The 27277-nt window shown below is 39.9% G+C and overlaps 5 protein-coding genes across 12 annotated transcripts in view; all 5 read left to right on the forward strand.

Moving 5' to 3' along the window:
* LOC127673565 (formyl peptide receptor 2-like) overlaps positions 1–1479 on the forward strand; it is a 28627-nt gene extending 27148 nt beyond the window's left edge. For both annotated transcript variants that reach the window (XM_052169250.1, XM_052169249.1), the window contains exon 2: positions 266–1479. In XM_052169250.1, coding sequence (XP_052025210.1) covers positions 277–1332 — 1056 coding nt within the window. In that variant the 5' untranslated portion in view covers positions 266–276 and the 3' untranslated portion in view covers positions 1333–1479. The remainder of the gene's footprint in view (positions 1–265) is intronic.
* The window catches only part of LOC127673562 (formyl peptide receptor 2-like), a 66193-nt gene extending 49469 nt beyond the window's left edge, over positions 1–16724 (forward strand). For 3 of the 6 annotated variants that reach the window (XM_052169244.1, XM_052169241.1, XM_052169246.1), the window contains exon 2: positions 15509–16724. In XM_052169244.1, the coding sequence (XP_052025204.1) occupies positions 15520–16572 (1053 nt within the window). In that variant the 5' untranslated portion in view covers positions 15509–15519 and the 3' untranslated portion in view covers positions 16573–16724. Of the gene's footprint in view, positions 1–11780; positions 11894–12955; positions 13074–15508 lie in introns of those variants that run through there. The other 3 variants (XM_052169243.1, XM_052169245.1, XM_052169242.1) reach the window with 3 other exon arrangements.
* LOC127673566 (formyl peptide receptor 2-like) overlaps positions 1–27277 on the forward strand; it is a 99680-nt gene that overhangs the window by 49461 nt on the left and 22942 nt on the right. The gene's annotated exons all lie outside the window — the stretch shown is intronic.
* LOC127673567 (formyl peptide receptor 2-like) overlaps positions 1–27277 on the forward strand; it is a 476281-nt gene that overhangs the window by 5838 nt on the left and 443166 nt on the right. The window lies entirely within an intron of this gene.
* LOC127673572 (uncharacterized protein FAM241A-like) lies at positions 21009–21555 on the forward strand. The gene has a single exon (XM_052169256.1). The coding sequence runs from the start codon at positions 21068–21070 to the stop codon at positions 21479–21481; it is 414 nt and encodes a 137-aa protein (XP_052025216.1). The 5' UTR covers positions 21009–21067; the 3' UTR covers positions 21482–21555.

Genomic DNA, 27277 nt, shown 5'->3' on the forward strand with positions numbered 1-27277 from the left:
TTTGTTTACCCTTAGTTCAGTATCATTGTTGAGACTTGGGACCTTATTATTGTTTTTTATAATTAATTTAAAAGCCAGAATAGTCTTAATAATGTGACAAATGTGGAGAGCTATGCTACCCTAGAAAGGTGTCCAGTAAAGTGCTAGTTTTGGAATGTTACTGGTAAAATGGATCTCCTATAGGGGCAGGTGATATACATTCTAAATAGGTGTCATGTCAAAAGGAGGAAATATCTGAGAAATGGTTGTTTTTGAAAATTTTCAGGTGCAGAACAAATGGAAACCAACTCCTCCACCCATCTGAATGGATCAGAAGTGGTGGTCTATGATTCTACAATCTCCAGAGTTCTGTGGATCCTCTCGATGGTGGTTGTCTCCATCACCTTTTTCCTTGGCGTGCTGGGCAATGGACTAGTGATCTGGGTAGCTGGATTCCGGATGCCACACACTGTCACCACTATCTGTTATCTGAATCTAGCTTTGGCTGACTTCTCTTTCACAGCAACTCTACCATTCCTCCTCGTTGAAATAGCTATGAAAGAAAAATGGCCATTTGGCTGGTTCCTGTGTAAATTAGTGCACATTGTGGTAGTCATAAACCTATTTGGAAGTGTCTTCCTGATTGCTGTCATTGCCTTGGACCGGTGTATTTGTGTCCTGCATCCAGTCTGGGCTCAGAACCACCGCACTGTGAGCCTGGCTAGGAAGGTGGTTGTTGGGCCCTGGATTATAGCTCTGATTCTCACTCTGCCCATTTTTATTTTCATGACTACAGTCAGAGTTCCTGGAGGGGATGAGTACTGTACATTCAGCTTTGGATCCTGGGCTAAAACTGCTGTAGAAAAGGTGAACGCAGCTATCATTTTTTCAACGACTAGAGGGATCATCAGGTTCGTCATTGGCTTCAGCATGCCCATGTCCATCGTTGCGGTATGCTATGGACTCATCGCTTTCAAGATCCGCAGAAGAGCCCTTGTTACTTCCAGCCGTCCCTTACGAGTCCTTACAGCAGTTGTGGCTTCCTTCTTTATCTGTTGGTTTCCCTTTCAACTGGTGGCCCTTTTGGGCACTATCTGGTTCAAAGAGATGCTGTTTAGTGGTGATTATAAAATACTTGACATGTTGCTTCACCCAACCAGCTCCTTGGCCTACTTCAATAGCTGCCTCAATCCGATGCTCTATGTTTTCATGGGCCAGGACTTCCGGGAGAGACTTCTTCATTCCCTGCCTTCTAGTCTTGAGAGAGCCCTGAGTGAGGACTCTGGCCCAACCAGTGATACAGTCACCAGTTCTGCTTCACCTCCTGCAGACACTGAGATGAAGGCAAAATGAAGATTGGGATGAGGGATGCTTTCTTCCACCTTAGTCCCATTCCACTTTTGTCTTACCCTATGTTGTGCCTTAGAGCATTTTTAATCTGAAAAAATACTTCTGTGTCCCCTGAGTCTTGGAAATGAAATAAAAGTCAAAGTTAATATAGCTGCTCTTCTGGGTGCTTTTCTAACCTACGCCTGTATATCCTGAATAAAAATAATGTAGGTAAAATGAATGTAGCAATGTACTACAAGAAACAAATAATGCATATTTGTAAGGTTTATACAAGATAGTAAATATTAAAATGAAATTATTCTATTACATAGGCTGAAAAGATAGCTCAATGGTTAATAAAATTTCTGCTTTAGTAGCGTTCCTGAGTTTAGTTTCAACTACCCCTTTAGTTTCAACTACCCCCAGGACCCAAATTACAATTGTTAGTAATTTTATATCTAGAGGAGTCTATGGCATTGGCTTCTGTAAGCATTTATACTTATATTCATACATTGTGTGCACACAAATAATTAAATAAATATAAGATAAAACATTAAAAATTATTTTATCATTAACAAGAAAGTTTTTGGTGAGCATGTCTATAATCATAGCATTTGGCAGGCAGGAATAGGAAAGACTAATTCAATTCCAGTCTCCAAAACAAAATCCTGTGGTTTGCTGTGAAACAGATATAACGGAAGATAATCACATTAAATAAATTAAGTGAGGGACATATATTATATGTCATCTTTCAATTATGGTTCTTAAATTTTATATAGAAACACAGAATCATACATGTGTGTGTGATGTGTGTGATGCTTGATGTGTATGTTTGGTGTGTTTGTGTATGATGTGTGTGTTTGATATGAGTGTACAGTACATGTACTATGTGTTTGTGTGCATGTTTGTATGGTATGTGTAGTATGTATATGTGTGTGTTTGTGTCTGGGTTTGTTTATGTATTTAAGTAAACTTGCTTAGGCAGACAAAGGAGATGAACAGGAGTGAGATTAAGTGAGAAAGTGAGGCAAGTGTGTTTAACTGGAAACAAGCGATCGATGTACACATGTACATTATTTTAAAATCCAAAATAAATGAAATTATAGCATAGACAAGCTAAAGGAATCAAGAAAACAGGTATTAGAAAAGTATTTGAGCATGTTTTTGGGTCTTTGGTTTATAAAAGATGTACACAATGTATATCACTTACAACCTTGGCATTAGTGATGGTCCTCTGAGACAAGCAGCTGCCATATTGGAGAGTTTAGCAGTCACATCTTACATAGGAGCATCCCCGCTGGGTTTGTTGGTGGTTCAGACATCTCCCTCATAGTGGGGCAACGTAAGGTTCATGATTCTCATTTGAGCATCCAGTCTCCCCTCCTGTGTGGTGCCTCTTCACATGGCCTAGGGAACAGATTACATTATACAGAGGCCTAGAAGACCTAGAACATAGGCTCTATCTATGCAGCAGTGAGGATTCCTCAGCCCTGCTGTAGAGACTTTTTAGATGAGGTTGGTTGGGGAAAGAGTGACTGTATTGTGTAAGCAACTCATCAACTGCAATTTGGGAAGCAGCTCAATAAACTCATTGGTTCTCCAAAGTAAGAGTCATGCACTGGGTTTGCCTTTGGGACCTGAAGTGAAGGTAGAGTAATTGCTTATGTTACACCCCTTCACCACTACCTCATTGCCCTGGGTCATTCATTACTTTAGACACATGCTAAAATCAAGGCTGAGAGATGGGACTCTCTACTATTTTTTAACTAATAAGAAATACTATAAGTCCAAGTAATGGAACTGCTGTAGTAATGACCTCCACAATCTCAAAAAGTAAGGCAGTTTCAAGCATCTGCTTTGATAGTGAGGAAGAGTCAATAAGAAAGAAAATTAAAGAATTTTGTTTAACCGGTGTGTGTGTATGTGTGTGTGTGTGTGTGTGTGTGTGTGTGCATCCTCTACCCCTTCTATCTTTCCACATGCTCCTTCCCCCAAATGTCCATACCTAAACATAGTAAAAGCAATATACAGCAAACCGGTAGCCAACATCAAACTAAATGGAGAGAAACTTGAAGCAATCCCACTAAAATCAGGGACTAGACAAGGCTGGCCCCTCTCTCCATATCTTTTCAATATAGTACTTGAAGTTCTAGCTAGAGCAATTAGACAACATAAGGTGGTCAAAGGGATACAAATCATAAAGGAAGAAGCCAAACTATCACTTTTTGCAGATGATGTGATAGTATACTTAAGTGACCAAAAAAACTCCACCAGAGAACTTCTACATCTGGTAAACAACTTCAGCAAAGTGGCAGGTTATAAAATGAACTCAAGCAAATCAGTATCCTTCCTATATTCAAAGGATAAGCAGGCTGAGAATGAAATTAGAGAAATGACACCCCTCACAATAGCCACAAGCAATATAACGTATCTTGGTGTGACTCTAACCGAACAAGTGAAAGATCTGTATGACAAGAACTTCAGGTCTCTGAAGAAGAAAATCAAAGACCTTAGAAAATGAAAAAATTTTCCATGTTCGTGGATTGGCAGGATTAATATAGTAAAAATGGCCATCTTGCCAAAAGTAATATACAGATTCAATGCAATCCCCATCAAAATCCCAACTCAGTTCTTCATAGAGTTAGAAAGAGCAATTCTCAAATTCATCTGGAATAACAAAAAACCCAGGATAGCTAAAACTATTCTCAACAGTAAAAGAACTTCTGGGGGAATCAATATACCATACCTCAAGACGTACTACAGAGAAATAGTGTTAAAAACTGCATGGTATTGGTACAGTGACAGGCAGGTAGATCAATGAAATAGGATTGAAGACCCAGAAATAAATCCACACACCTATGGTCACTTGATCTTTGACAAAAGAGCTAAAACTATCCAGTGGAAAAAAGTCAGCCTTTCAACAAATGGTGGTGGTTCAACTGGAGGTCAGCATGCAGAAGAATGCAAATTAATCCATTCTTATCTCCTTGTACTAAGCTCAACTCCAAATGTATCAAGGACCTCCACATAAAACCAGACACACTGAAACTAATAGAAAAGAAACTGGGGAAGAGCATTAAGCACATAGGCACAGGGGAACATTTCCTGAACAGAACACCAATAGCTTATGCTCTAAGATCAAGAATTGACAAATGGAACCTCATAAAGTTACAAAGTTTCTGTAAGACAAAGGACACTCTCAAAAGGACAAAACGGCAACCAACAAATTGGGAAAAGATCTTCACCAACCCTACATCTGACAGAGGGTTAATATCCAATATATACAAAGAACTCAAGAAGTTAGACTCCAGAGAGCCAAATAACCCTATTAAAAATGGGGTACAGAGCTAAACCAAGAATTTTCACCTGAAGAACTTCCAATGACTGAGAAGCACCTTAAGAAATGTTCTACATCATTAGTCATTAGGGAAATGCAAATCAAGGCAACCCTGAGATTTCACCTCACACCAGTCAGAATGGCTAAAATCTAAAAACTTGGGAGAAAACAGGAGCTGGTGAGGATGCAGAGAAAGAGGAACACTCCTCCACTGCTGGTTGGATTGCAAGCTGGTACAACCACTCTGGAAATCAGTTTGGCGATCCTTCAAAAACTGGGCAAAACACTTCTGGAGGACCCTGCTATACCACTCCTGGGCATATACCCAGAAGATTCCCCAGCATGCAATAAGGACACATCCTCCATTATGTTCATAGCAGTCTTACCTATAATAGCCAGAAGCTGGAAAGAACCCAGATGTCCCTCAATGGAGGAATGGATTCAGAAAGTGTGGTATATTTACACAATGGAATACTACTCAGCAATTAAAAACAACGAATTCATGAAATTCTTAGGCAAATGGTTGGATCTGGAAAATATCATACTAAGTGAGGTAACTCATTCACAAAAGAACACACATGAAATGAAGTCACTGATAAGTGGATATTATCCCAGAAGCTCTGAATACCCAAGACACAACTCACATATCAAATCATTCCCAAGAAGAAGGAGAGGGCCCTGGTCCTGGAAAGGCTTGATGCAGCATTGTAGGGGATTACCAGGACAGAGAAGTGGGAGGAGGTTGATTGGGGAAAGAGTGGAGGGAAGAGGGCTTATGGGACTTATCAGGAGAGGGGTACTGGGAAAGGGAAAATCATTTGAAATGTAAACAAAGAATATAGAAAATTTAAAAAAAGAATTTTGTTTAACCAGTGTGTGTGTGTGTGTGTGTGTGTGTGCACCCTCTACCCCTTCTATCTTTCCACATGCTCCTTCCCCCATTTTCTTCTATTGTTTGAGATTATACCATAATCATATCAATTACTTCTTCACTTTCCTCTGTTCAAATCTTTCCATGAACTCCTTGTTCTTTTTCTTTCTCCCCTGAGTAATGGTGACTCTTTTTAAGATTAATTGTTGCTACATATAGGTAGAATGAGTTCATTTACTTGCTATTGTGAATACAGCAGCAATAAGCATGGATGAGAAGGTGTCTATACTAGGCTAAGGAGTCCTTTGAGTACATGATGATGAGAGGAATATTATGTATAAGATTTTTAAAAGATAGATATGATAAACTTGAGTCTTTTTTTCCTTCCTCTTGTTTGGATTCAGGGTACTTTAATAAAGAGAATGCATTCCTGTAGAAATAGAAGTTCTTCTTGAATCTAGTAGGAGATGAAGATGTCAAACACAAAACCAAAGCCTCCTGCATGACTGTCTCCAGAGTCTTTTATTTTGCAATAGATGCAAAGCAATTTACTAGATGCTGTGCGCCATCTTGTGGTTTTCCAAGCCCACAGCAAGAAATTAAGTCAGTCCTGCTGCTCAGCTCTGTGACCTTAGAAATGGTTTTTTTCCCCCTCTGTCTATACTACCCCATGCTGAACTCCCGAATGCAGCTGTCCAAGAAAATGTGACTGATAAAGCCAGGAACCTTCTATCTCTTTGGAAGGTACATTTGGGGTTGCCTTGTTATTCCAATCACCCCAAGACAAGCATTAAGTCTTTTCAAAGAATGTCTGCCCAGAGATTTATCATCTTGCCCTACTGCTGGGCTCCCCCGACCCCCAAGCTCTCTTGTCTCTTGCACAACTCCATATTCCATCACATTGGTGGTTTTTCAGAGGCTGATATACAACAGATGCTCCAGGGAAAACACAATCATGGAGAAGGCCATTTTCTTTTTCTCTCTTAAACTTTCTACAGCCATTGGTAAGGATTCTGCTTGTTTAGCATATATGACATTCTGGGTTCAATTTCTACTATTATAACCAGTCCAGGTGTAGTCCCAGGTGTTGGGTGTCAGTTCTAATACTCTGAATTAATTCAGCCTCCCAAATTGGGAATCTTGGTCTCAAAAAGCTAAAGGTACTTGTCTCCAGTTGATTTTTGATTGAACAATAAAGAGCCAATGGCCAATAGCTGGGCAGGTAAACTGAGGACGGTTCTTTGGATTTGCTCAGCTAAGATCCTGGAAGAGAAGGAGGCAGGAATCGTCATGACTCACGGGAGAAGGATAGGACAGAAGAGCTGCAGGAGAGAAAGCCAACCTTCCATGTGAGAATTCAGGTAACTGGCCACTTCCTTGATGGGGCTTAGAGGAGCAGGGAAAGGTTTAGGAGGCTTAGGAGTACAGGAGGGGAGGGCTTGCTGCTACAGGAAGGTTTAGGAGTGTTCAGCTTTTGAGCTAGTAGTGGCATGTCAAAAATTTTCTGATGTGTGTGTGTGTGTGTGTGTGTGTGTGTGTGTTTCATTCGTGAATCCAAAGAACTCTTGCATGTGAGGAGGCTGGGAGCATTATGTGTTGGGAGTCAAAGCAGACAGTGAAAATCACCACGAACCCAGGAGTCAGTAGATACAGTCAGGATAATCAATTCAACTATCAGCTATCTTGAGAGTTTTAGGTCAGTCTCAGTTCACCAAGACTGTCTCAACACAAACAATGACCGCAAATATGACATCTGCTGGAGAAACGCAAAGTTTGTCTCCGATGGGTTACCTCTGAAATGCAAGGTATCAGAGATTTCATCTCAGGATTGACTCTTGCTGTTGATATGACTTTCCTCTCACTGTTAAATAGCTTAAGGGTTCCTAGGCATTAGCCCACCTTATAGATGTAAATGTCCTGCAGATCAACATAAATGTAAACTTTCAGGAGTTAATACTGTTTAGATGAATAAATTATTTTTTGTTTATTGATCATTACATTTGTTTACATTTCAAATGATGTCTCCCTTCCTGGTGAAGGAAAGGAGAGGAGGTCAGGTATGGAGATATATCATAAACGGTGAATGACAGAGATGGGGAGGAGAGAAATAGGAACTAGACAGAGGAAGACAAGTGTGAATAGTTCAGACCGGCAGAGATGGTCAGCCATTCTATTCTTAGCCCCAGCCTTTGACATCCATTATGCAATAGCACACACTCCTGTTAGCTTGTCTTTGTGATTCCTCATAGCAAGACCCTTTTAAGAATTTCCCAAGAAAGGGAGATGTTGTATGTGATGCTTTCCTCTAGTGATATCCAAACATGTCTATTTACCTGAGATAGGACAAGGAGGACAAAGAAATGAACAAGTCACGTCCAACTTGGTGAATCAGTGATCTTATTGGAGTGAAGTCATGCAAACTCAAAAGGAACTCGCAGAAATATTGGTAAGGCATATCAGTTTTAATACTACAAAAGCTTTAGATCCCAAGACAAAGCAAAAAAGGGAATCAATAGAGATTAAATGTTGAACTAAGTGTCAGTTGCTTTTAACTTTTGATTGTCTTTTTGAAGATAGTTAAGTGTGACACTGGCTCCATCACCCTTATCAATGAAGTTTGCTCTTTCCTGATCAATAGCTCATGGTTATCACATAGTACCTGTGAAAATACTCAGGCATTGTATTTAGGGTACAATTTAGAGGGTGAAGAAAATCAGGAACATCTTAGGGTGGACTCTGCTCTGTGTGGCCCTGTTGCACAATTTATGCAAACCCAAGGGAATTGGAACTCGGATCTGTGGTGTTGGGGGTAATCCCTTCTTGAGATACCAAATCAGACAATAGACTACTAGCCATTGCCTCTGGGAACTATGCAGGTTTTCAGTTAGAACTGGGCTGGCTAGGTCACTAGTTGGGTGATAAGATAAGCCATTTAACCAGGCCTGAGTATTTTCTAGCAGGGGTGAGAAAGTTAGTATTTTAATACCTGGCAGGCTTCAGGGTCCCCAGCTCAGCTTTATAGCATGAGTACACAGAAACTGTGCCAGCAGTGCATCATTTAAAACATAGTATTTGGATTTCACATCACTTCACAAATATTTTATTCTTTTGTTGCTGTTCAGGCAAACCCCAAAACAAAACAAAACAACCAAAGATGGAGACTATTTCTGGCTTATAGTCTGTACAACTGGTGCTGGTAGCATACAGAAGACAGTGTCAGTGGGTAAGATCACTTAAAGTGGTGGCAGGATGTGACCATAGTTTAGGAGTGTAATTCTCTTTACCTGTGGATTAAGAGTCATAATAGTTATAAATACAAGTTTTATTTGAGTAGAACAGACAAGACAACTGATATAGAGCACACACCACAAATTGCAGAGTAGCAATATTGTCTAGGTCTTATAAAGCATTCTTATCTCCTGACATGCTCTCTGGGTGGAAGTTTCCAGCACACCTCATGGCAACCACTGTCTTCCATTCATACCTTGCTTTTGAAATGAAGGCACATGATAGGTTCAATTTTTCATTCAGCACCCCCTCTATTATCGTCTCTCATCAACTTACAACACAATCTTGTCTTCAGGCAGAAACTGAAGTTTTATTCTTTCTGAAGTTAAAATCCAAATTCATATTCCATCTGAATGTGATTGCTCAGATTTAGAGTGTTTAAAGAACCTACTAATGTTAAAGAGGCCATAAGGGTGGGGTCCTAATGTAATATACATGCTGTCTTTTTGAGAGGAAAAAAACACCAGGGTGGTGTAGGCTTACAGAAATGTGTATGTGAGGATGCAGAGAGGAGAAGATGGCCACCTGCAAGCCAAAAAGAAGCCCTTGGACCAACATTGTGATCTTGGACTTTCAGTATCCAGAACTGTGGCAAAATCAGTTGCTGTATTTTAAGACACCCAGTGTGTGTTGATTTGTAGTGACAACTCTTGCAAACTAATCTGTTCTGCTTTAGTTTAGGGACCCCTATGTCTATGATTACCTTAAATCTATGCATTTCCCACAGTGTATTAAAGAAGATGACTGGACTGGGAATATAGATCAATTAGCAGAATGACTGCTTAACCGGCAGGATGTCCTGTACAAACTGGTCGTGATAGTAAATGCCTGTAATTCCAGCACTCAATCGGTGAAGACCAGAGGCTCAGAAGTTCAGATGTCCACTTAGTGTGTTTATAAACAGGTTGTGCTTGTGGGAACCTATTTTCAAAATATGGGGTTCAGAGAGTGGCTGGTAGAGACATGAAGAGAGAGACACACACAGAGACACAATGACACAAACTGAAGACTGTGACAATGAGATTATTTTTGACATTTCTCTAACTATGGTCATGTCTATGTTCTCTCTCTTTTTATCTGAGTGAGGGGAGACCTGAATTGTTAGGGCTCCCAGTTGTTGTCTACATAGAAGTGGAGAATTACTTGCTATGGAAAGAAACCTGTACATGGGCTGTTAGAACTGTGCAATAAAGGTTCCAGCTGCATATGTAGCAGAGAATGGCCTTTTTTTTTTGGCATCATTGGGATGGGAAGCTCTTGGCTGTGATGGCTTGATTACCCAGAATAAGAGAAAGCTAGTAGGATGGTGAGGCAGGAGTGTGTGGGTGAGTGGGGGAAGACCCTCAGAGAAGCAGGTGTCGGTTGATCAGATAGGGTATCTGTGGAGGGGAAGCTGGGAAGGGGGATAACATTTGAAATGTAAAGAAATAAAACAAGGAATAAAAAATAAATAAAAATCTTGTATAATCAGCAGAAAGGCAAGATTGTGCTTGTTATCATCTCAGTCTTCATGTGTATATGTGTTCATGCCCATAGAGGTCAGGAGCAGATGTATAGTCTCCATGTCTAAGCAGTAGGATATTCTGTATGAACTGGTAATGATAGTGTGCTTGTAATTCCAGCACTTGAGTGGTGGAGACAGGAGGATCAGAAGTTCAGATGTCCCCTTAGTGTGTTTAACATTTTAGGCAGTTGTGAGTTATTTGATATGGGTTTGGGAAATGAAATTGCGTATCCTGGAAGAAGAGTAAGTGAATTTAGCCATTGAGACATCTATGCCTCTAACCATCTTTGTGTTTTAAAAGCAGAATAATTATTCTTAAATGTACAAGTGTCTTACCTTCATGTACAACTACTGTGCATTGGGATTGTATCTGGTACCTGCATAGGCCAGAAAAAGGCATTGAATTCCCTGGAACTGTATTTGCAGATGGTGTGAGTCACCATGTGGATTACAGGAATCAAACTTGGGTCCTCTGGAAGAGCATTCGGTGCTCTTAAAATCCAAGCCATCTGTCTTCGTCAGGGTTTCTATTCCTGCACAAAATATCATGACCAAGAAGCAAGTTGGGGTGAAAGGGTTTATTCAGCTTACACTTCCACATTTCTGTTCATCACCATAGGAAGTCAAGACTGGAACGCAAGCAGGTCAGGAAGCAGGAGTTGATGCAGAGGCCATGGAGGGATGTTATTTAAGGGCTTGTTTTCTTATAGAACCCAGGATTACCAGCCCATGGATGGCACTGCCCACAATGTGCCCTCTCATCCTTCATCATTAACTGAGAAAATGCCTTACAGCTGGATCTCCTGGAGGCATTTCCTCAAGGGAGGTTTCCTTCTCTGTGATAACTGCAGGTTGTGTTAAGTTGACACACAAAACCGTCCAATACACCATCCTTCTAGCCTCCATGCCTTCCTATTTTATTTTAAAGAGTGAGTGGTCTGGGAGGGTGGTGCTGCTCTGGTTAAGAACAGATATCGCTCTGTTGAAAAGGACTTGAGTTTGGTTGCCAAAACCAGTGCCAGGCTGCTCACAACTCTTTGTAAAGTCTAATCAGAACTTAATCCAAAGAACCAGAATTCAGCTGCTTGGGCCACAGATTGACAGGACTGAACTCACATGTTCCACAGATCAATGGTGGAAGAATATTTACACTTCTGTGTTTCTAAGGAATTCATTTGGGCTGGACATATGGCTTAGAATTTAAGAGTACTTGCTGTTCTTCCAGAAGATCTAGGTTCAGTTCCTAGCACCCACATTGTGTCTCACAACTTACCTGTTACTCCATTTTCTAGGGATCTAGTGCTCTCTTCTTGCCTCTGAGGACACCAGGCATGTATGTGATATACACACACAATCATAAGCAAAATTTCTATATACAAAAAATTGAATGAAAGAAAATGATTCCAATAGCATCACATTTGCATGGCTTCTGGGAATCTTAATAAACCTCAAGTTTCTGTGACAAGATTGGTTTCACCTTTCTTGTTCCTCTTAGAGTTTCCTTAAGTCTATGCTGAGAGCCAAGTACTTCAGTTCCACCACAAGAACCCAGGAGTTAGCCATAGGAAGGAGACCTCAGCTGGTGGTAAGTTGTGTTCTAGCAACCGAAAATTTATTTTTTGAATTGCTGTTATATGTGATGCACACTTCCTAAAATCCTGTGAAAAGAAGTGTAGTATCATATTTACTTTCACCAGATGGCTCTGATTTCTTGACTTAGAATATGCAGAGAACAGAAATACTTAAAGGTATGGGGAACTGTGTCAGTGTACAAGCGCTTGACTTGCAATTGTGCAGAACTTAGTTGAAGACACTTTTAAAAAGTCAAGTGGAGGAAACTGATCTTTGTGCTTTTTATATATCCATCCATTAAGCTATACATGTAACCAGGAATGTGTTGTATGTATCTTTTTTCAACTTAAAGCATATGAAAAATCTAATTTAGGAAGAAAGAAGTGGGTTTAATTGGTACTGTGCCATTGGAGGTATCCGGATAAGAACTGACAACTTTGGGTTTGGCTGTCTGGTGTCCACATTCACTAAGGTGTAAATTTGATGCAGTGCCAAAAATCCAAGTCAATATGGTGTGGATTAATGAGAAGATATGGGGTAAAAAATACAGTACAAAGAATATTTATAAGTTCTAGGATTCAGCTGTGCGTTCTTTTCACATAAAACGTCTGTTTAATGAAACAGAGCTATCACATTATTTTTCTCCTTTCCCTTTCTTGCCTCCATTCTCAATTGAATTCAATATTTCTCATATGGTAGTTAGGTACTGTGGTGATAATCATGCTTCTCACTGGGAAATCCTATGTAGGGGGTCTCCCACTGATTCATACACCTGGACCCTCACTACTAAGGACTAGGCAGATGCTCTAATGTTGACCTGCATTCCCAGCATTCAATTTACTTGTTGACATATATTATATGTATGGGTATTTTTCACAAATGTGTGTCTGTTTGCCATGTGCTTGCTTGGTGCATGAGAAAGCCAGCAAAGACCATTGGATCTCCTGGCATTGAAATTACAAATAGTTATAAGGTTACATGAACTGGGATCTAAATTGACATCTACAGGAAGAACAGGAAATGATCTTAACTTCTGAATAATCCTTCCAGCCCCCTTTTACTTTTCATTCTGTAGACATGATCCCAGAAAAATTATCAAACTGGAATATTTCCTGTATCAGAGGCATGGTTTGAATATGCAATTCTCACCTTTGCCTCTAAAAACAGTTGGGATTTTTGGTGTGATAAACCAGGTGAGTGTTTCATTTTATCGCATGTAGGTATAGTCAGCTAACAAGGCAGGTTCATGTCAAATGAAGTAAGTTAGTGACACAAATTTGGAAGCTCTGGAATTAGTTAAACTAGGCTTCCCATGATTGTCACTATTGACAAAAACAAAAACAAAACTCTACTAAAATCCTTAGAATATGACTTTGCCTTGATAAAACAGTGATGTTGTTGTCTCTCAATATTGACATGAGAATTACAGGTGAGCACCTTATGTGTGTGTGTTGTGTGACTTTTCCTAGAGAAACATGACACTTGTTTACTCCTCCCAGAGAAAATATGATGGACTTAACAGAATCATAACAACATAGAGCAATTTTGTGAACTGATGCCTTCTAGCATGCCTTTGTAATTTCAGCACTCTGAAAGCTGAAGCAGAAGCTTAGGAATATGAGGTCAGCTGAGGTACATAGCTAGCCGCTTTCTCAATCACACCAACCAACCAACCAACCAACCAACCAACTAACCAACCAACTAACTAAAGGAGTGCTCAGTATTACTATTCCTTTCTATAGATAGATTGATAAGTCTAAACCATCTTTGCATAGTGGTGCAAAGTTACCCTATATTTTATGAAAGTACATTTTAAGGTAGGATTATTTAATAATTGATAAAATTTCTTTCATGACTTTTATTTTATTATATTGCTGGAGATAGAACCAATAGTTGTTTGCATATTATATAAATGTGCTACCATTAAGTCAAGTCCTCACTGAAGGACTATATGCAAGTGGGTGTTTTACCCTTGATCCATGGTGCATTCTCTCATATGAGATACTAGAAAAACACTCTATTATTGATAAAACAACCTCCGGACTATAAATAAATTTGCAAAGATAGCCTATATGCAGAGTTTGAAGTGTCCATACTGTAGAATTAGAAAATATTTCAAGTTTCCTGAACTTGAATATATTTCAAGCTTTTTATTCTCCTGAAGTTAGAAAAACAATCAAGAAGCTCCCCGAGGACTTTCCTCCATTGTGTTATCATCCAGAACTGTGTCCTGTGTGCATGGCTCCAGCACAACCTTAGGAAGCAGGGAAGATTCAAGATACTCTCTAGCCTGATCAGGATTTACATTCAAAAGCAGATGGAGAGACCACTTCCATGAACAAAACTGTGATTTGTTTAGCAGAGAGCAAGTGATCAGATTCTGGGATGGAGGTCGCAGGGCCCATTCAGCAACATCTGTCACATGTGGTGTGGCAGGAGGACTCAGATCCAGATACATTAATGTCTGTCCTTTTAGATAGCTTTCAGGGTCATATTTACCCTTAATGTCTTTCTAGTCTTACAAAAATGAAAAATTCATGAACCTTTTAGAATTTTTATATAGGTCACTCCAAATTCCAACCACATTAAATACAGAATGCATGGTCTTTCAGGAGACGTTCACAAACTCCACTAAAATTTATTAGGAATTTCCTCTAACCCATGTAACAGTAAACTGTACAGTTATGCATACTCTTTATGTACAAAAGTGTGAGAAACTTCCCCTCAATCAGGCAGTGGATTAAATATAGAGATGGTACCCACCTGTTCCTGTGTCCAGCTGAGTCCAGAACATTCCTTCATTTTTAAACATTCTTTATGTTGCAGTTATGCTCTTTCTATTATGTATGAAAGCAAGACCCCAAGAAGCATCACTGGAAGCCACACTTATACATTATCAAAGGGTCTACATGTGACCTTAGCTTCATTATGGTATTTTCCTTAACTGTGGTTGTTTTAAACACTTTGTGCATAAAATTTCTAGAAGGTCAATACTGAAAAACAACATTTGGTCTACCACAAGTTTGAACCATAAAGGTTCATTGTATTTACATACCTCTTAAATCTTCACAAAAACACCATTGAAATTCATAGTTCAGAGTCCAATGGGATGCTATTCATTCTTTGGTTCATCTCACCGAATATTTCTTGCCTGTCTGTCTGTCTGTCTGTGTCTTTTACTCTTTCTCTGGAGTATTCAGTTCATTGCTTTGTTATTCAAACCTTTTGATTAAGCTTTTGACATCTTTCCACTGAACTGTTTCTCTTCTGAACCTGAGAGCTGATGAAAAGCCTTCACTGAAGGCTATTCTACTAAGTTCATTGACTTGAAATGCTAAATTCCTTTCACTCATATTTTGCTGTCTGTTCACCCTCAGTTCAGTACCATTGCTGAGACATGGGGGCTTATTATAATTTTTTACAATTAATCCAAAACCAAGAATAATTTTAAGAATGTGACGAATGTGGAGAGCTTTGCTATCCCTCAAAAGCATCCCATAAAGTGCTAGTCGTAGAATATTACTGATAAAATGGCTCTCCTATAGTGGCAGGTTTTGTACATTCTAAGTAAGTGTCTTGTAAGAAGGAGCCACATATATGAGAAATGTTTGTTTCTGAAAATTTTCAGGTGCAGACAAAATGGAAACCAATGACTCCATCCCTCTGCATGGATCAGAACTGGTGTTCTATGATTTTACCATCTCCAGAGTTCCATGGATCCTCTCGTTGGTTGTTTTCTCCATCACTTTTTTCCTTGGCGTGCTGGGCAATGGACTAGTGATCTGGGTAGCTGGATTCCGGATGCCACACACTGTCACCACTATCTGTTATCTGAATCTGGCTTTGGCTGACTTCTCTTTCACAGCGACTCTACCATTCCTCCTCGTCAAATTGGCTATGAAAGAAAAATGGCCTTTTGGCTGGTTCCTGTGTAAATTAGTTCACATTGTGGCAGATATAAACCTATTTGTAAGTGTCTTTCTGATTGCTGTCATTGCCTTGGACCGGTGTATTTGTGTCCTGCATCCAGTCTGGGCTCAGAACCACCGCACTGTGAACCTGGCTAGGAAGGTGGTTGTTGGACCCTGGATTTTAGCTCTGATTCTCTCTTTGCCTCCTTTCTTCTTCTCGACTACACTTAGAGTTCCTGGAGGGGATGAGTACTGTATACTCAACTTTGCATCCTGGGCTAACACTGATGAAGAAATATGGGACACGGCTATCACTTTTATAACAGCTACAGGGATCATCAGGTTTGTTATCGGCTTCAGCATGCCCATGTCCATCGTTGCCATATGCTACGGACTCGTCGCTGTCAAGATCCGCAGAAGAGCCCTCGTTAATTCTAGCCGTGCATTACGAGTCCTTAAGGCAGTTGTGGCTTCCTTCTTTATCTGTTGGTTTCCCTCTCATCTGGTGGGTCTTTGGGGCACTATCTGGTTCAAAGAGATGTTTAATGGTAGTTATAAAATATTTAACATGTTCGTTTGCTCAACCAGCTCATTGGCTTACTTCAATAGCTGCCTCAATCCGATGCTCTATGTTTTCATGGGCCAGGACTTCCGGGAGAGACTTCTTCATTCCCTGCCTTCTATTCTTGAGAGAGCCCTGAGTGAGGACTCTGGCCCAACCAGTGATACAGTCACCAGTTCTGCTTCACCTCCTGCAGACACTGAGATGAAGGCTATATGAAGCTTGGGATGCGGAAGCTTTCATTCCACCTCAGTCCCATGCCACTTTTGTCTTACCCTGTGTTGTGCCCTAGAGCATTTTTAATCTGAAAAAGTGTTTCTGTGGTTCTGAATTTGGGGAAAGAAATAAAAGTCAAAGTTATTATCACTGTTCTTTTGGGTGTTTTTTTTTTTTTTTTTAACTAATCCTGTATAGCCTGAGGTAAAACTAAGGTAGTAATATATTACCAGACTCAAAAAGAGTAATATATATTTGCAAGGATTAGATAAGATGGTGTATATTAAAATTAAAAATTATCTGTTTCAGGGGCTGGGGAGATGGCTCAATGGTTAAATATTTCTGTTTTAGTAGAGTACCTGGGTTTAGTTCCAACTACTCACAGCACTCAAATTACAATTGCTAGTAATTCTAGCTCTAAAAAAATTCAATGACACTGGCCTCAGTTAGCATTTATACTCATATGCGCATATTGTAAGCACACAAACAAATAATTAAATATAAAACAAAACATTAATTTTTTTCTTTAAGTGTTTGGTGGGCATACCTATAAATTTAGCATTTTGCAAGTAGAAGCAGAGAAACTAATTCGAAAACAGTCTCCAAAACAAAGTGTTGTGGTTTGCAGGGAAACAGATGCACCTGGAGATAGTAACATTAATGCGTGAAATGAGGTACACCGATTACATGCCATCTTTCCATTTCTGTTCTTTTTGTATAGAAACACTGAATCATAATTGTCTATGTGTTTGTGTATATTTGTGTGTGTGTGTGTGTGTGTGTGTGTGTAGATATTTAAGTAAGCCTGTCTAGAGAGACAAAGGAGATTAACAGGCGTGACATTAAGTGAGAAAGGGAGGCAAGTGTTGTTGACCTGGAAACATGCAATTAATGTACACAGGCACATAATTTTAAAATCCAAAATAAATGAAACTATAACATAGACAAGATGAAGAAATACAGAAAATCGAGGTGGCAGAAAATATTTGACCGTGTCTCCAGGTCTTTGGTTTATCTAGACACAATGTACATCACTTAGAACCTTGGCACTAGTGATGGTCCTCTGAGACAAGCAACTGCCATCTTGGAGAGTTTAGCATCTCCATCTTACAAAGGGTATCCCAGCTGGGTGTGTTGGTGGTTCACACCCCTCATAGAGGGGCAGATTAAAGTATCTGATTCTCTTTTGTGTGTCTCCTACTGTGTGGTACCTCCTCACATGGCCTGAGGAACAGGCTAGAATATGCAGAGGCCTAGAAGAACCAGAGCATGGGCTCTGTCTGTGAGCAGTTAGGATTCCTCAGCTCTGCTGGCTGAGGCTTTTAAAATGAGCGTGGTTGGGGAAAGAGTGACTGTAACCCTCTAAGGAGCCCATCGCGTAGCGTATGCTTCGTGAAGCAGCTCCATCAACTCATGGGTTCTTCAAAGTGAGAGTCAAGCACTGGGTTTGTCTTTGGGACCTGAAATGAAGAGAGAGAAATTGCTTATGTTGTCTGCAGGGACATAATTTAATATCAAATGCTAAAACCAAGGCTGAGAGATCGGACTCTCTGCTATTTCTTTACTAATAAGAAATCCTGTAAATCAGGGTAATGGAACTGCTGCATTAAAGACCTACAAAATCTTTAAAAAAAGCAACACGGAGGTTTCAAGTATCTGTTTTGATAGTGAGGAAGGGTCAATAGGAAGGAAAATTAGAGGATTTTGTTTTACCCCCCCCCCCCCCCCCCCGTGTGTGTGTGTGTGTGTGTGTGTGTGTGTATGCACCCTCTACCCCTTTTGTATCTCCACTGTTCCTTCCTCATATTTTCTTCTCTCTCTTGATTGTTTGAGATGATAACATAATCATATCATTTACTTCTTCATCTGCCTCTATTCAAATCTTTCCATATACCCCATCTTGTTCTTTTTCATATCCATGGCCTCTTTTAAAAATTAATTGTTGGCACATATAGGTAGAATGAATTCATTTAGTTGCTATTGTGAATACAATACAGCAGCAGTAAGCATGGATGAGCAGGTGTCTATACTAGGCTAAGGAGTCCTTTGGGTACATGATGAGTGGAATACTAATGTATGAGTGTTCTTAAAAGACAGATATGTTAAACTTGAGTCCCTTTTCCTTCCTCTTGTCTAGCTTCAGGGTACTTTAATGAAGAGAACGATTCACGTAGAAGCAGAAGTTCTCCTTGAATCTGGTAGGAGATGGGGGTGGCAAGCACACAAAACCAAAGCCTCTGGCATGGCTGGCTCCAGAGACTTTTAATTTGTTTTGCAAGCAGATGCAAAGCAACTTCCTGAGTACTGTGCGCCATCTTGTGGTTGTCCAGGCACATAGCAAGAAAATAAGTCAGTCCTGCTGCTCAGCTCTGTGACCTCATGGAGACACAATAGAAATGCTTTTGTCTGTTTGTTTGTTTGTTTGTTTTGTTTTGTTTCCCCCTTTCTCTCTTTAGTGCCCCCTAATGTATTCCTAAAAGCAGCTGCACAAGGAAACGTGACTGATAAAGCCAGGAACCCCATCTCTTCGGAAGGTAAACTGGGGCTGGCTTGTTATCTCAACCACCCTAGATAAGCATTAATCTCTTAAAAGAAAGCCTGCGCAGGGATTCATCATCTTGACCCACTGCTGGGCTCCCCCACCACACCTAGCTCTTCTGTCTCTTGCACAGCTCCATAATTCACCGGGGTGATGTACAACAGATGCTGCAGGGAATGCACTATCATAGAGATGGTCACTTTCCTTTTCTCTCTAAACTCTTTTGAGCCATTGGGGAGGATAGAGCTCACTCAGCATCTGTGGTTTCCTTGGTCCAGTTCTCACTACTGTATAAAAGCAGCCTGTGATTCCAGGCGTTTGAATGAATTCGGCCCTCCAGTTGGGAATCTAGGTCTCCAAGAGCTAAAGGTACTTGTCCCCAATCGTTTTTGATTGATCAATAAAGAGCCAGTGGCCAATAGCTGGGCAGGTAAACTGAGGACGGTTCTTTGGCTTTGCTCTGCTAAGATCCTGGAAGAGTGGAAGGAGGCAGGGAATCACCATGACTCACGGGAGAAGGATAGGACAGAAGAGCTGCAGGAGAGAAAGCCAACCTTCCATGTGAGAATTCAGGTAACTGGCCACTTCCTTGATGGGGCTTAGAGGAGCAGGGAAAGGTTTAGGAGGCTTAGGAGTACAGGAGGGGAGGGTTTGCTGCTACAGGAAGGTTTAGGAGTGTTCAGCTTTTGAGCTAGTAGCGGCATGCCAAAAATTTTCTGATGTGTGGTGTGTGTGTGTGTATGTGTGTGTGTGTGTGTGTGTTTCACTTGTGAATCCAAAGAGTGCCCAGGAGGTATCTGGTAACATGAAATGCTGGGAGCACAGCAGACAGCCAAAGTTCCCACTACACCCAAGAGTCAGTAGAAAGAGTTAGGAGAAGAGTTTTATGTCAGTCTCAGTTCACCAAAATTGTCAAAACAACAACCACAAATATGAAGAAGTCTGCTGTAGAAACACAAAAGATGTTCCTATTCACACACGTGTTAACATTCTTTGCATCTTGAATATCCTGTCAGCGGTTTAACCAACACTACCTTCAAGAATAATGTAATCCACACTCCAGAGGAGCTGGAAATCTTCACAAGGGTTTGGTGTAGCTGACCCTGGAAGGAGAGTTTGGGCTGAAGTTCAGTAACCTACATAAGCTTTCTGAGAAAGCCTAATTTTTTTTTCTAGAATTTTGTGTAAAGCCCTGCGCACCCTTTTGTTGTCTTGAGGCAGCAGGTGTTTGCAATTTCCATTTTAGTGTTTTGTTTATCTGACAGAGAAGCTTCTCAGGAGAAGTTGGCAGCATTAATGTTTAAGAAAAAAGGTGAGGTAACTCAGACCCAAAAGATGAATCATGGTATGCACTCACTAATAAGTGGATAGTAACCTAGAAAACTGGAATACCCAAAACATAATCCACACATCAAATGAGGTACAAGAAGAACGGAGGAGTGGCCCCTTGTTCTGGAAAGACTCAGTGAAGCAGTATAGGGCAAAACCAGAACGGGGAAGTGGGAAGGGGTGGGTGGGAAAACAGGGGGAGGGAAGGGTGCTGATGGGACTCTCGGGGAGTGGAATTTCCCCTAGAAAAGGGGAAATCATTTGAAATGTAAATAAAAATATATCGAATAAAAGAAATAAAATTAAAAAAACCCCCACACAGCAATACATGAAGTATTGAATCCAGAGGTGCCGGATTGAGACTAATTGATTAGGACATTTACTGGGAATGATTGTATAGGCACTGTTCACTAATAAATGCAACTCTAGACGCCCAACAGGAAAAACAAACAAACAAAAAAAAAAAAAGAAAGAAAGAAAGAAAAAAATGTATCGGTCCCCGGGGTTGGGCAGCAGCTTACAGGAGGGGCGGGCGGCTCCTGCACTTCTGGCGCCCGGGCTGGCTGGCGTGCTTCTAGGATTCCCTGGAGCTTGGCGGTGGGATGGGCTCAGTCAGTACCGCTGCTGCCCATGGCGCCGCCGGCTGCTGTGCGGAGTGCGAGGAGTGACGGCAGGGCGGGCTGCAGAAGAACCGGAGCCAGGGAGAGCCCGAGGTGCGGGCAGCCACAGGACAAGGGTGAGGGTGAGGGTGAGGAGGATTTTGAAGAACCTCAAAACCATTCTGGCGAACCCATTGGAGATGACTACAAAAAGATGGGAACACTTTTTGGTGAACTGAACAACCCCCGCCCCCCGAAGATGAGCTTCACAAGGATGTATTTTGGAGAACGAATTGTGGAACCAGTTAGGGGCCATTTAGTTTCTGTGGTTTATGCTGTGGTTTCTGGGCCTGCAAGCCCTTGGACTAGTAGCAGTTCTTTGCCTTGTCATTATTTATGTACAGCAGTAAAACACTGGACCTTTGGTAGCCATGTATGTAGCTGATAGAGCTTTGTGAAAGTGAGAATAGTTCCGACATATTTCATATTGTGTCCTGGCTATTTTGTAATTTAAATTATAAATGAGTGTTCTTTAAAACTCAGCTCTTTGCTATAACAAGGATGAATATGTATTTTTAAACTATTATTTAGCCTATTCAGACTCTTTTTCACTTCTGTGGTTTGTACCTACCTTTAGATATCACTTTCCCATGCCAAGTCTGAACATCACGAAACAGCAGCAGGGCAAATAGCAGGGCACGGAGTTGCAGTGAAACGGTGTAGTTCTTGTAAAGTTTCAATAAAAAACATGTTGAAAGAAAAAGTGGAATGTAGCTAAGAATAAGTTTGAATTGGAAACTGTTCCACCTACACCTCAGTTAAAAAATCCCATTTTGGGGATATGTGTCTCCGTTGTCCCTGCGTAGTCCAAAACAGAGTAAATGCTTCTGTTGTTGTGCTGTGAAGGTGAGAACGCTAGTGTCTTCAAACTGGAAGTAATGTATTTATTATTGCTGATAACGTTTTTGGGTTAAACGTAAGTTTTTATATGTCTTATGTAGGCCTTCATGAGATTGCAAAGTTAGAGACGATTCTGGTGTTAACTTCTTTTTGAGAGTTCTACAGCCAGGCCGGCCATCCTGTCCCTAGCTGCTTGCAGGTTTTTTTTCTAGAGACATTTTTCAGTGCATTCCCCCCTCAAAAGTTCATAATTTTATAGTTCTTTTCTAACAATTACTCTAAGATGTAAAACAATGCATTTTTTTTTTTTGTCGTGGCGTGGAGTTTTCCTCAAAAGAATGATTTCTATCTATTTAAGAAAAAAATCAAATAATTTTTTGATATCTGTATTAAAGATTAAAAAGTCAGAATAAAATCACATGTTTAAATTTAGAACTCAGCTGTCACTTGTAATATTCTATGATTAAAGCAAATTGGCTAACCATGTCTCTAACGTATAGAAATGTATTATACTGAAACAAGCACTTCTTTAAATACATTTTGAAAATGAAAAATGACTTTGATATTTTTGGTTTTGTTAAAACCTAAAATCTTATACTTTTGTCCAAGAGTCATCTATTTGAACAAAGAAATTGAAATACAAAAGTAAGGTGGGGAGGCATTTTTGACAGGGCATTAACTAAAGCTCTTCTTGGTCAATAGTTAAAGTGTGTTTACTAGGCCACGGTGTAAAGCTCTTACTCATGCAATTTTAAACATTATTCTGCAAGAAATTCTGAAGTAGAAAATTGTGAGAGCATTTAGCTTGGCTTTCTGAAATCAGTAATCCTGCACAAAAAAAATAAGAAATCAGGAGCACAGACGATATTGTGCATCTCCATATTGTAGATAAACATTGGCCTTTACATTTAACTTTTCAAAAACCAAAGTTTGTCCTATATCATTGTTTTTTTTTTTATTATTGTGTTTACGATATTTTTGCGTTTACTTTTACAAGCTGAGTATTAATGTCAGGTGTTTGAAAAAAGGTCTCCTTTGTATACAGTAGGATTGCAAGGTTTCAATAGAATCCATGAGATTTTGCATATGTGCACAAAATGCTTATGAGTACATTGTTCCCTAGTGCTACCAGGAAAGCCAGTTTCCTTTTGGAATGCAAAATTAAAGATGCAGTGTCAGTTTTCTCTTTCTACTGTGTGGGTCCTATGGAGCAGAGACTGAAGGAAAGGCCACCCAGAGACTGCCCTACGTGGAGATTCATCCTATAAACAGTCACCAAACCGCGACATGACACTGACACTATTATGGATGTCAAGAAGTGCATACGGAAAGGAGCTTGTTAATGGCTGTCTGCCAGAGCTTTACAGATACAGATGCTCGCACCCAACCATTGGACTGGGCGTGGGGTCCCCAATGGAGGAGTTGGAGGGCAGACTGGAGGAGCTGAAGGGGTTTACAGCCCCATGGGAAGAACAACGATGTTGGACACCCAGATGCCCCAGGACTCCCAGGGACTAAACCATCAACCAAGGGGTACACATGGTTCCAGCCAAAAGTGAGACAGAGGAATTTCTTGTAGGGCATCAGTGGGAGGAGAGGTCCTTGGTCCTGTGAAGGCTCAATAGATGCCCCAGCATAGGGAAATCAAAGGTGGGTGGTTGGGTCTGGGTTGGATGGAGGGGCATATACTTGGAGGCTGGAGGTAGGAGGGGGGTTGGGGATTTTTGGGGAGGGGGGAAACCGGGAAAGATTTTAGCATTTGAAATGTAAATGTAGAATATATTCAATAAAAAGTTATTTTATAAAAAGATGTAGTGCACATAATAGCAGTTCTGGTTCTACCTGTGCTTCTTGTCATAAGTGCTTTAAAAGAAGTCTTAGTGTGTATTATGTAATAGCCTGACGACACTATGCATGTGCACACTGGTATCAATGGATATATATTATAGGAAAAAAATAAGGCATATTTGATGTTTTTACCTCCACATACATTATGGATTAATGTAGTACGCCATCAAAGATTTTGCTTAAAATACATAAAATATTTTCTCTTATTCAAAAAATTATGTTTCCTTCCATTTCCACTCCCTCATTGCCACTACACATCTGTATCAGGTAAGCCAAGGCTCCTGAATCAGTGTGTGCTTGGGTAGAAAGAGATTTTGAGATATATTGAGACAGAGAGGAAGGATAACCTCTGATTCAGCAACAAAGGCCCAGTTGTCTTTACCTCTACTCTATCAGGCTCTAAAAGGAACCTTCTCAAATTTCAGACCAATGCACACCAAACCGTTACTTTGTTTCATTTTATTTGTTATCTGCATTTTGTGTGCCTGCATGTACATATGTAAGCATACAAGTGCCTGGGGCCTGTGGAGGCCAGAAGAGGGAGTCAGATCCCCCACATCTTGTGCTGTAGGTGGGTGTAAATTCTCCTATGCATGGTGGGAACAAAAGACTTGCTAAACTGGCATGCGCGATTCTGGGGTTTGAGCTTAAGAATGAGACACACCCAAGCTGACCCAGAGACAGTGGCAGGGTGTGGGGGTCTAGTTATTCTTAAAGTGCTTAAGCCTTGAATGTTAATGAGGGGAGAAGGCAGGCAACAAACAGGCAGCTCCTGCTGAGGAGAAGGTAGGCCAGTGAGAGCTAATGTAAACAAGATATAGAAGTGGAGCAACCTATTTAAAGCAAGATTAAGAAGTCTGTGTTTTGTAAGCGATGGATTCTTTGAATGTGGGCTCCACAGGAATTCTGGAATTGCTTAGTTTGGCAAATGACATTGGTAGCCCATACAGAAACATAGAAGGGAATTTAATTGAAGTTAAGTTCATAGGTAAGGATGCTAATTCAAGTTATATAAAGAGTAAGGGGATATATATATATATATATATATATATATATATACACATATACCCATAGAGATATTAATCTCCATAGGCAAGAGAATTAGATAGTATACATAGCTCAAAAAATAAGTTTAGGTCTTAATCTCACTATTAAAAATTAATCATGTAAGAACAAGGCAGAAGATAGTGAAGGACCACTATCTCAAAGGATAATTGTTTAGATTGCTTTAATTGCTTTTGAATTGTTTTAATTATCAAAATGAATGATGTTATGAGATTGGTGGTTGTGAGATTAAAAATTCCCTGGGAGAGAGGTCAAGATAGGGCAGGCCTGAAGAGAAAGGGGTTGCTAATTTGAATCAATTGATGATTTCAGATTACTGGACCAACTTTTGGGAGAGAGAATCTGTATTTGTGTTAATAGGAATGAAGAAAAAAGCTTTTGACCCCTTCCAGGGTGATATGGGTCATATATGACAGAAGACCTCATGAAAAATTTGAGAAAATCAAACAAGATAGGCGACTTGATTTGCTGATTCCTCCACATGGAACAACCCTGTAAGTGGCTTAGACAGAAAAATGTCTCTGTCAAACATGTCAACTAAAATTACACAATAAATTTTGTTGCTTATGGAATCCTTAAGATTCATTGGGCCATCTTCACATGGTATGAATGTAGATTTATTACAATTGTTTATTGATCAAATTGATTCATAAAAGGGGAATTGTCTTTCACCTACTCAAACAAGAAGCAAAAAAGGAACCTTAACTGATCCATGCACATTGCACAATCCGTATGAATATCTTAATCATACTAAATTTTTGGTTGTAAGATTCATATATTGCAGAATGCACAGCCCTGACAAGATCCAACCATGGGGACTTTGAGATGACCTGCTGTCCAGTTACATGCCTCCTGAGGCTGCTTCCAGAACAGCTTCAGGAATAACTGCTGATTCCAGATGGACTCAGTTCACCTAGCCTTTCCGATAGATCCAGTCAGAAATTCAGTCAATTCCTGAGCCATCTAGATATGCATAGACTGGATAACAGGTGCTGAAGGTAGTTTTCTTTTCTTTCTTTCTTTCTTTCTTTCTTTCTTTTTTCCTCATTTTTTTATTGGATATTTGGATAACAGTTGATAAAGGTAGCCTTTTTTTTTCTCCTCATTTTTTGTTGGATATTTTATTTATTTATATTTCAACTGTTATTCTCTTTCCCGGTTTCCTCTCCACAAACCCCCTACCCCATGTCCCCTCCCCCTGATTTTATGAGGGTTCTCCTCCAAGCACACGCATACACTCCTACCTCACCAACCTAGCATTCCCCTACACTGGGGCAGTGAGCCTTCACAGGACCAAGGGCCTCTCTTCCCATTTATTCCAGATATGGCCATCCTCTGCTACATATGTAGCTGGAGTCATGGGTCCTCTTTGGTTAGTGGTTTAGTTCCTGGGAATTCTTACATTTCTTAAGTCTAACCAATTTTTCTAATTTCCTACTCCTCTCCACAACTTTAAAATATTATTTTTGTTGCCCTGATTCAGCAAGAAGAATTTGTGGAGAGTTGTCATTCTGATCCCTTGGGTTTGAGTGTCTGGTGTAGATATTTTATAAATTATATATAGTCATTTTAAGGCATAATTTGGAAATAGTCATAATTTTGAAGAGGGAAGAAATAGATGGGATGGATAAATAAATTTATTCCTGAATAAAGCATTAATCTTTAATCTTATATTAATAGAGATATTTATAATTGATGAAAAATTGAAGTTATAATTTCTTAAATTGGTACAGAATTTATATATTGATACTGATTTAAGGTTTTCATTAGTATAAAATTTTATATAGCAGTACAAAATTTGAAATTAATATTTTTACTCTTAGATAGGCATTGTGCCTATGTAACTCAGTGAAGAATACAAGGTTTAGATACAGTCCTTCTAATAGCTACTATTACAAATGGTTTAGGATCATTAAGTAATGGAAGTTAAGGGCCAGAGAGTAAACTCCTGGTTATATTAGATACTGCTATAATTAATAAGGTGCTTTCAATATTATTCAAATAGAAATTGCTGAGTAGTCAAGTTTAACAGTTCATATATACTTTAAATAGTCTTCAAAAGCATCAGAAATCCAGAGACTATGACATTTATGATCTTTTCACTATTATTAGATTTTTGACTCAGAGACAAATTGGCTCTTGACAGTACCTGCCTCATTGGTCAAAGAAGATATTGAGCATTGTAACCTCCATATGGAGTTGTTCCAGTCATAGCAAGGTAGTCACTGGGCAAGGATTGCCCTAATTCATTTACAGATAAAAGATACTGTCCAGAAAAGGACACAAGATAAGGGATAGTCAACAGCTTAGCTCTGCCAAGACAGAGTAAGATAGTCCTTTATAATAATTCCTGCTTCATTTAAGGTCTGTCAGATGGCTCTGGGCCAGAAGGCTGAAGACAGGTGCTCCCATGTTTTGAGAAATAGGG

The sequence above is a fragment of the Apodemus sylvaticus genome, chromosome 23 (genome assembly GCF_947179515.1).
Source record: "Apodemus sylvaticus chromosome 23, mApoSyl1.1, whole genome shotgun sequence".
NCBI lineage: Eukaryota > Metazoa > Chordata > Mammalia > Rodentia > Muridae > Apodemus > Apodemus sylvaticus.

Excerpts from the sequence above, each read along its gene's own strand:
- LOC127673572 (XM_052169256.1), top strand. The coding sequence starts at position 21,068 with ATGGCGCCGCCGGCTGCTGTGCGGAGTGCGAGGAGTGACGGCAGGGCG.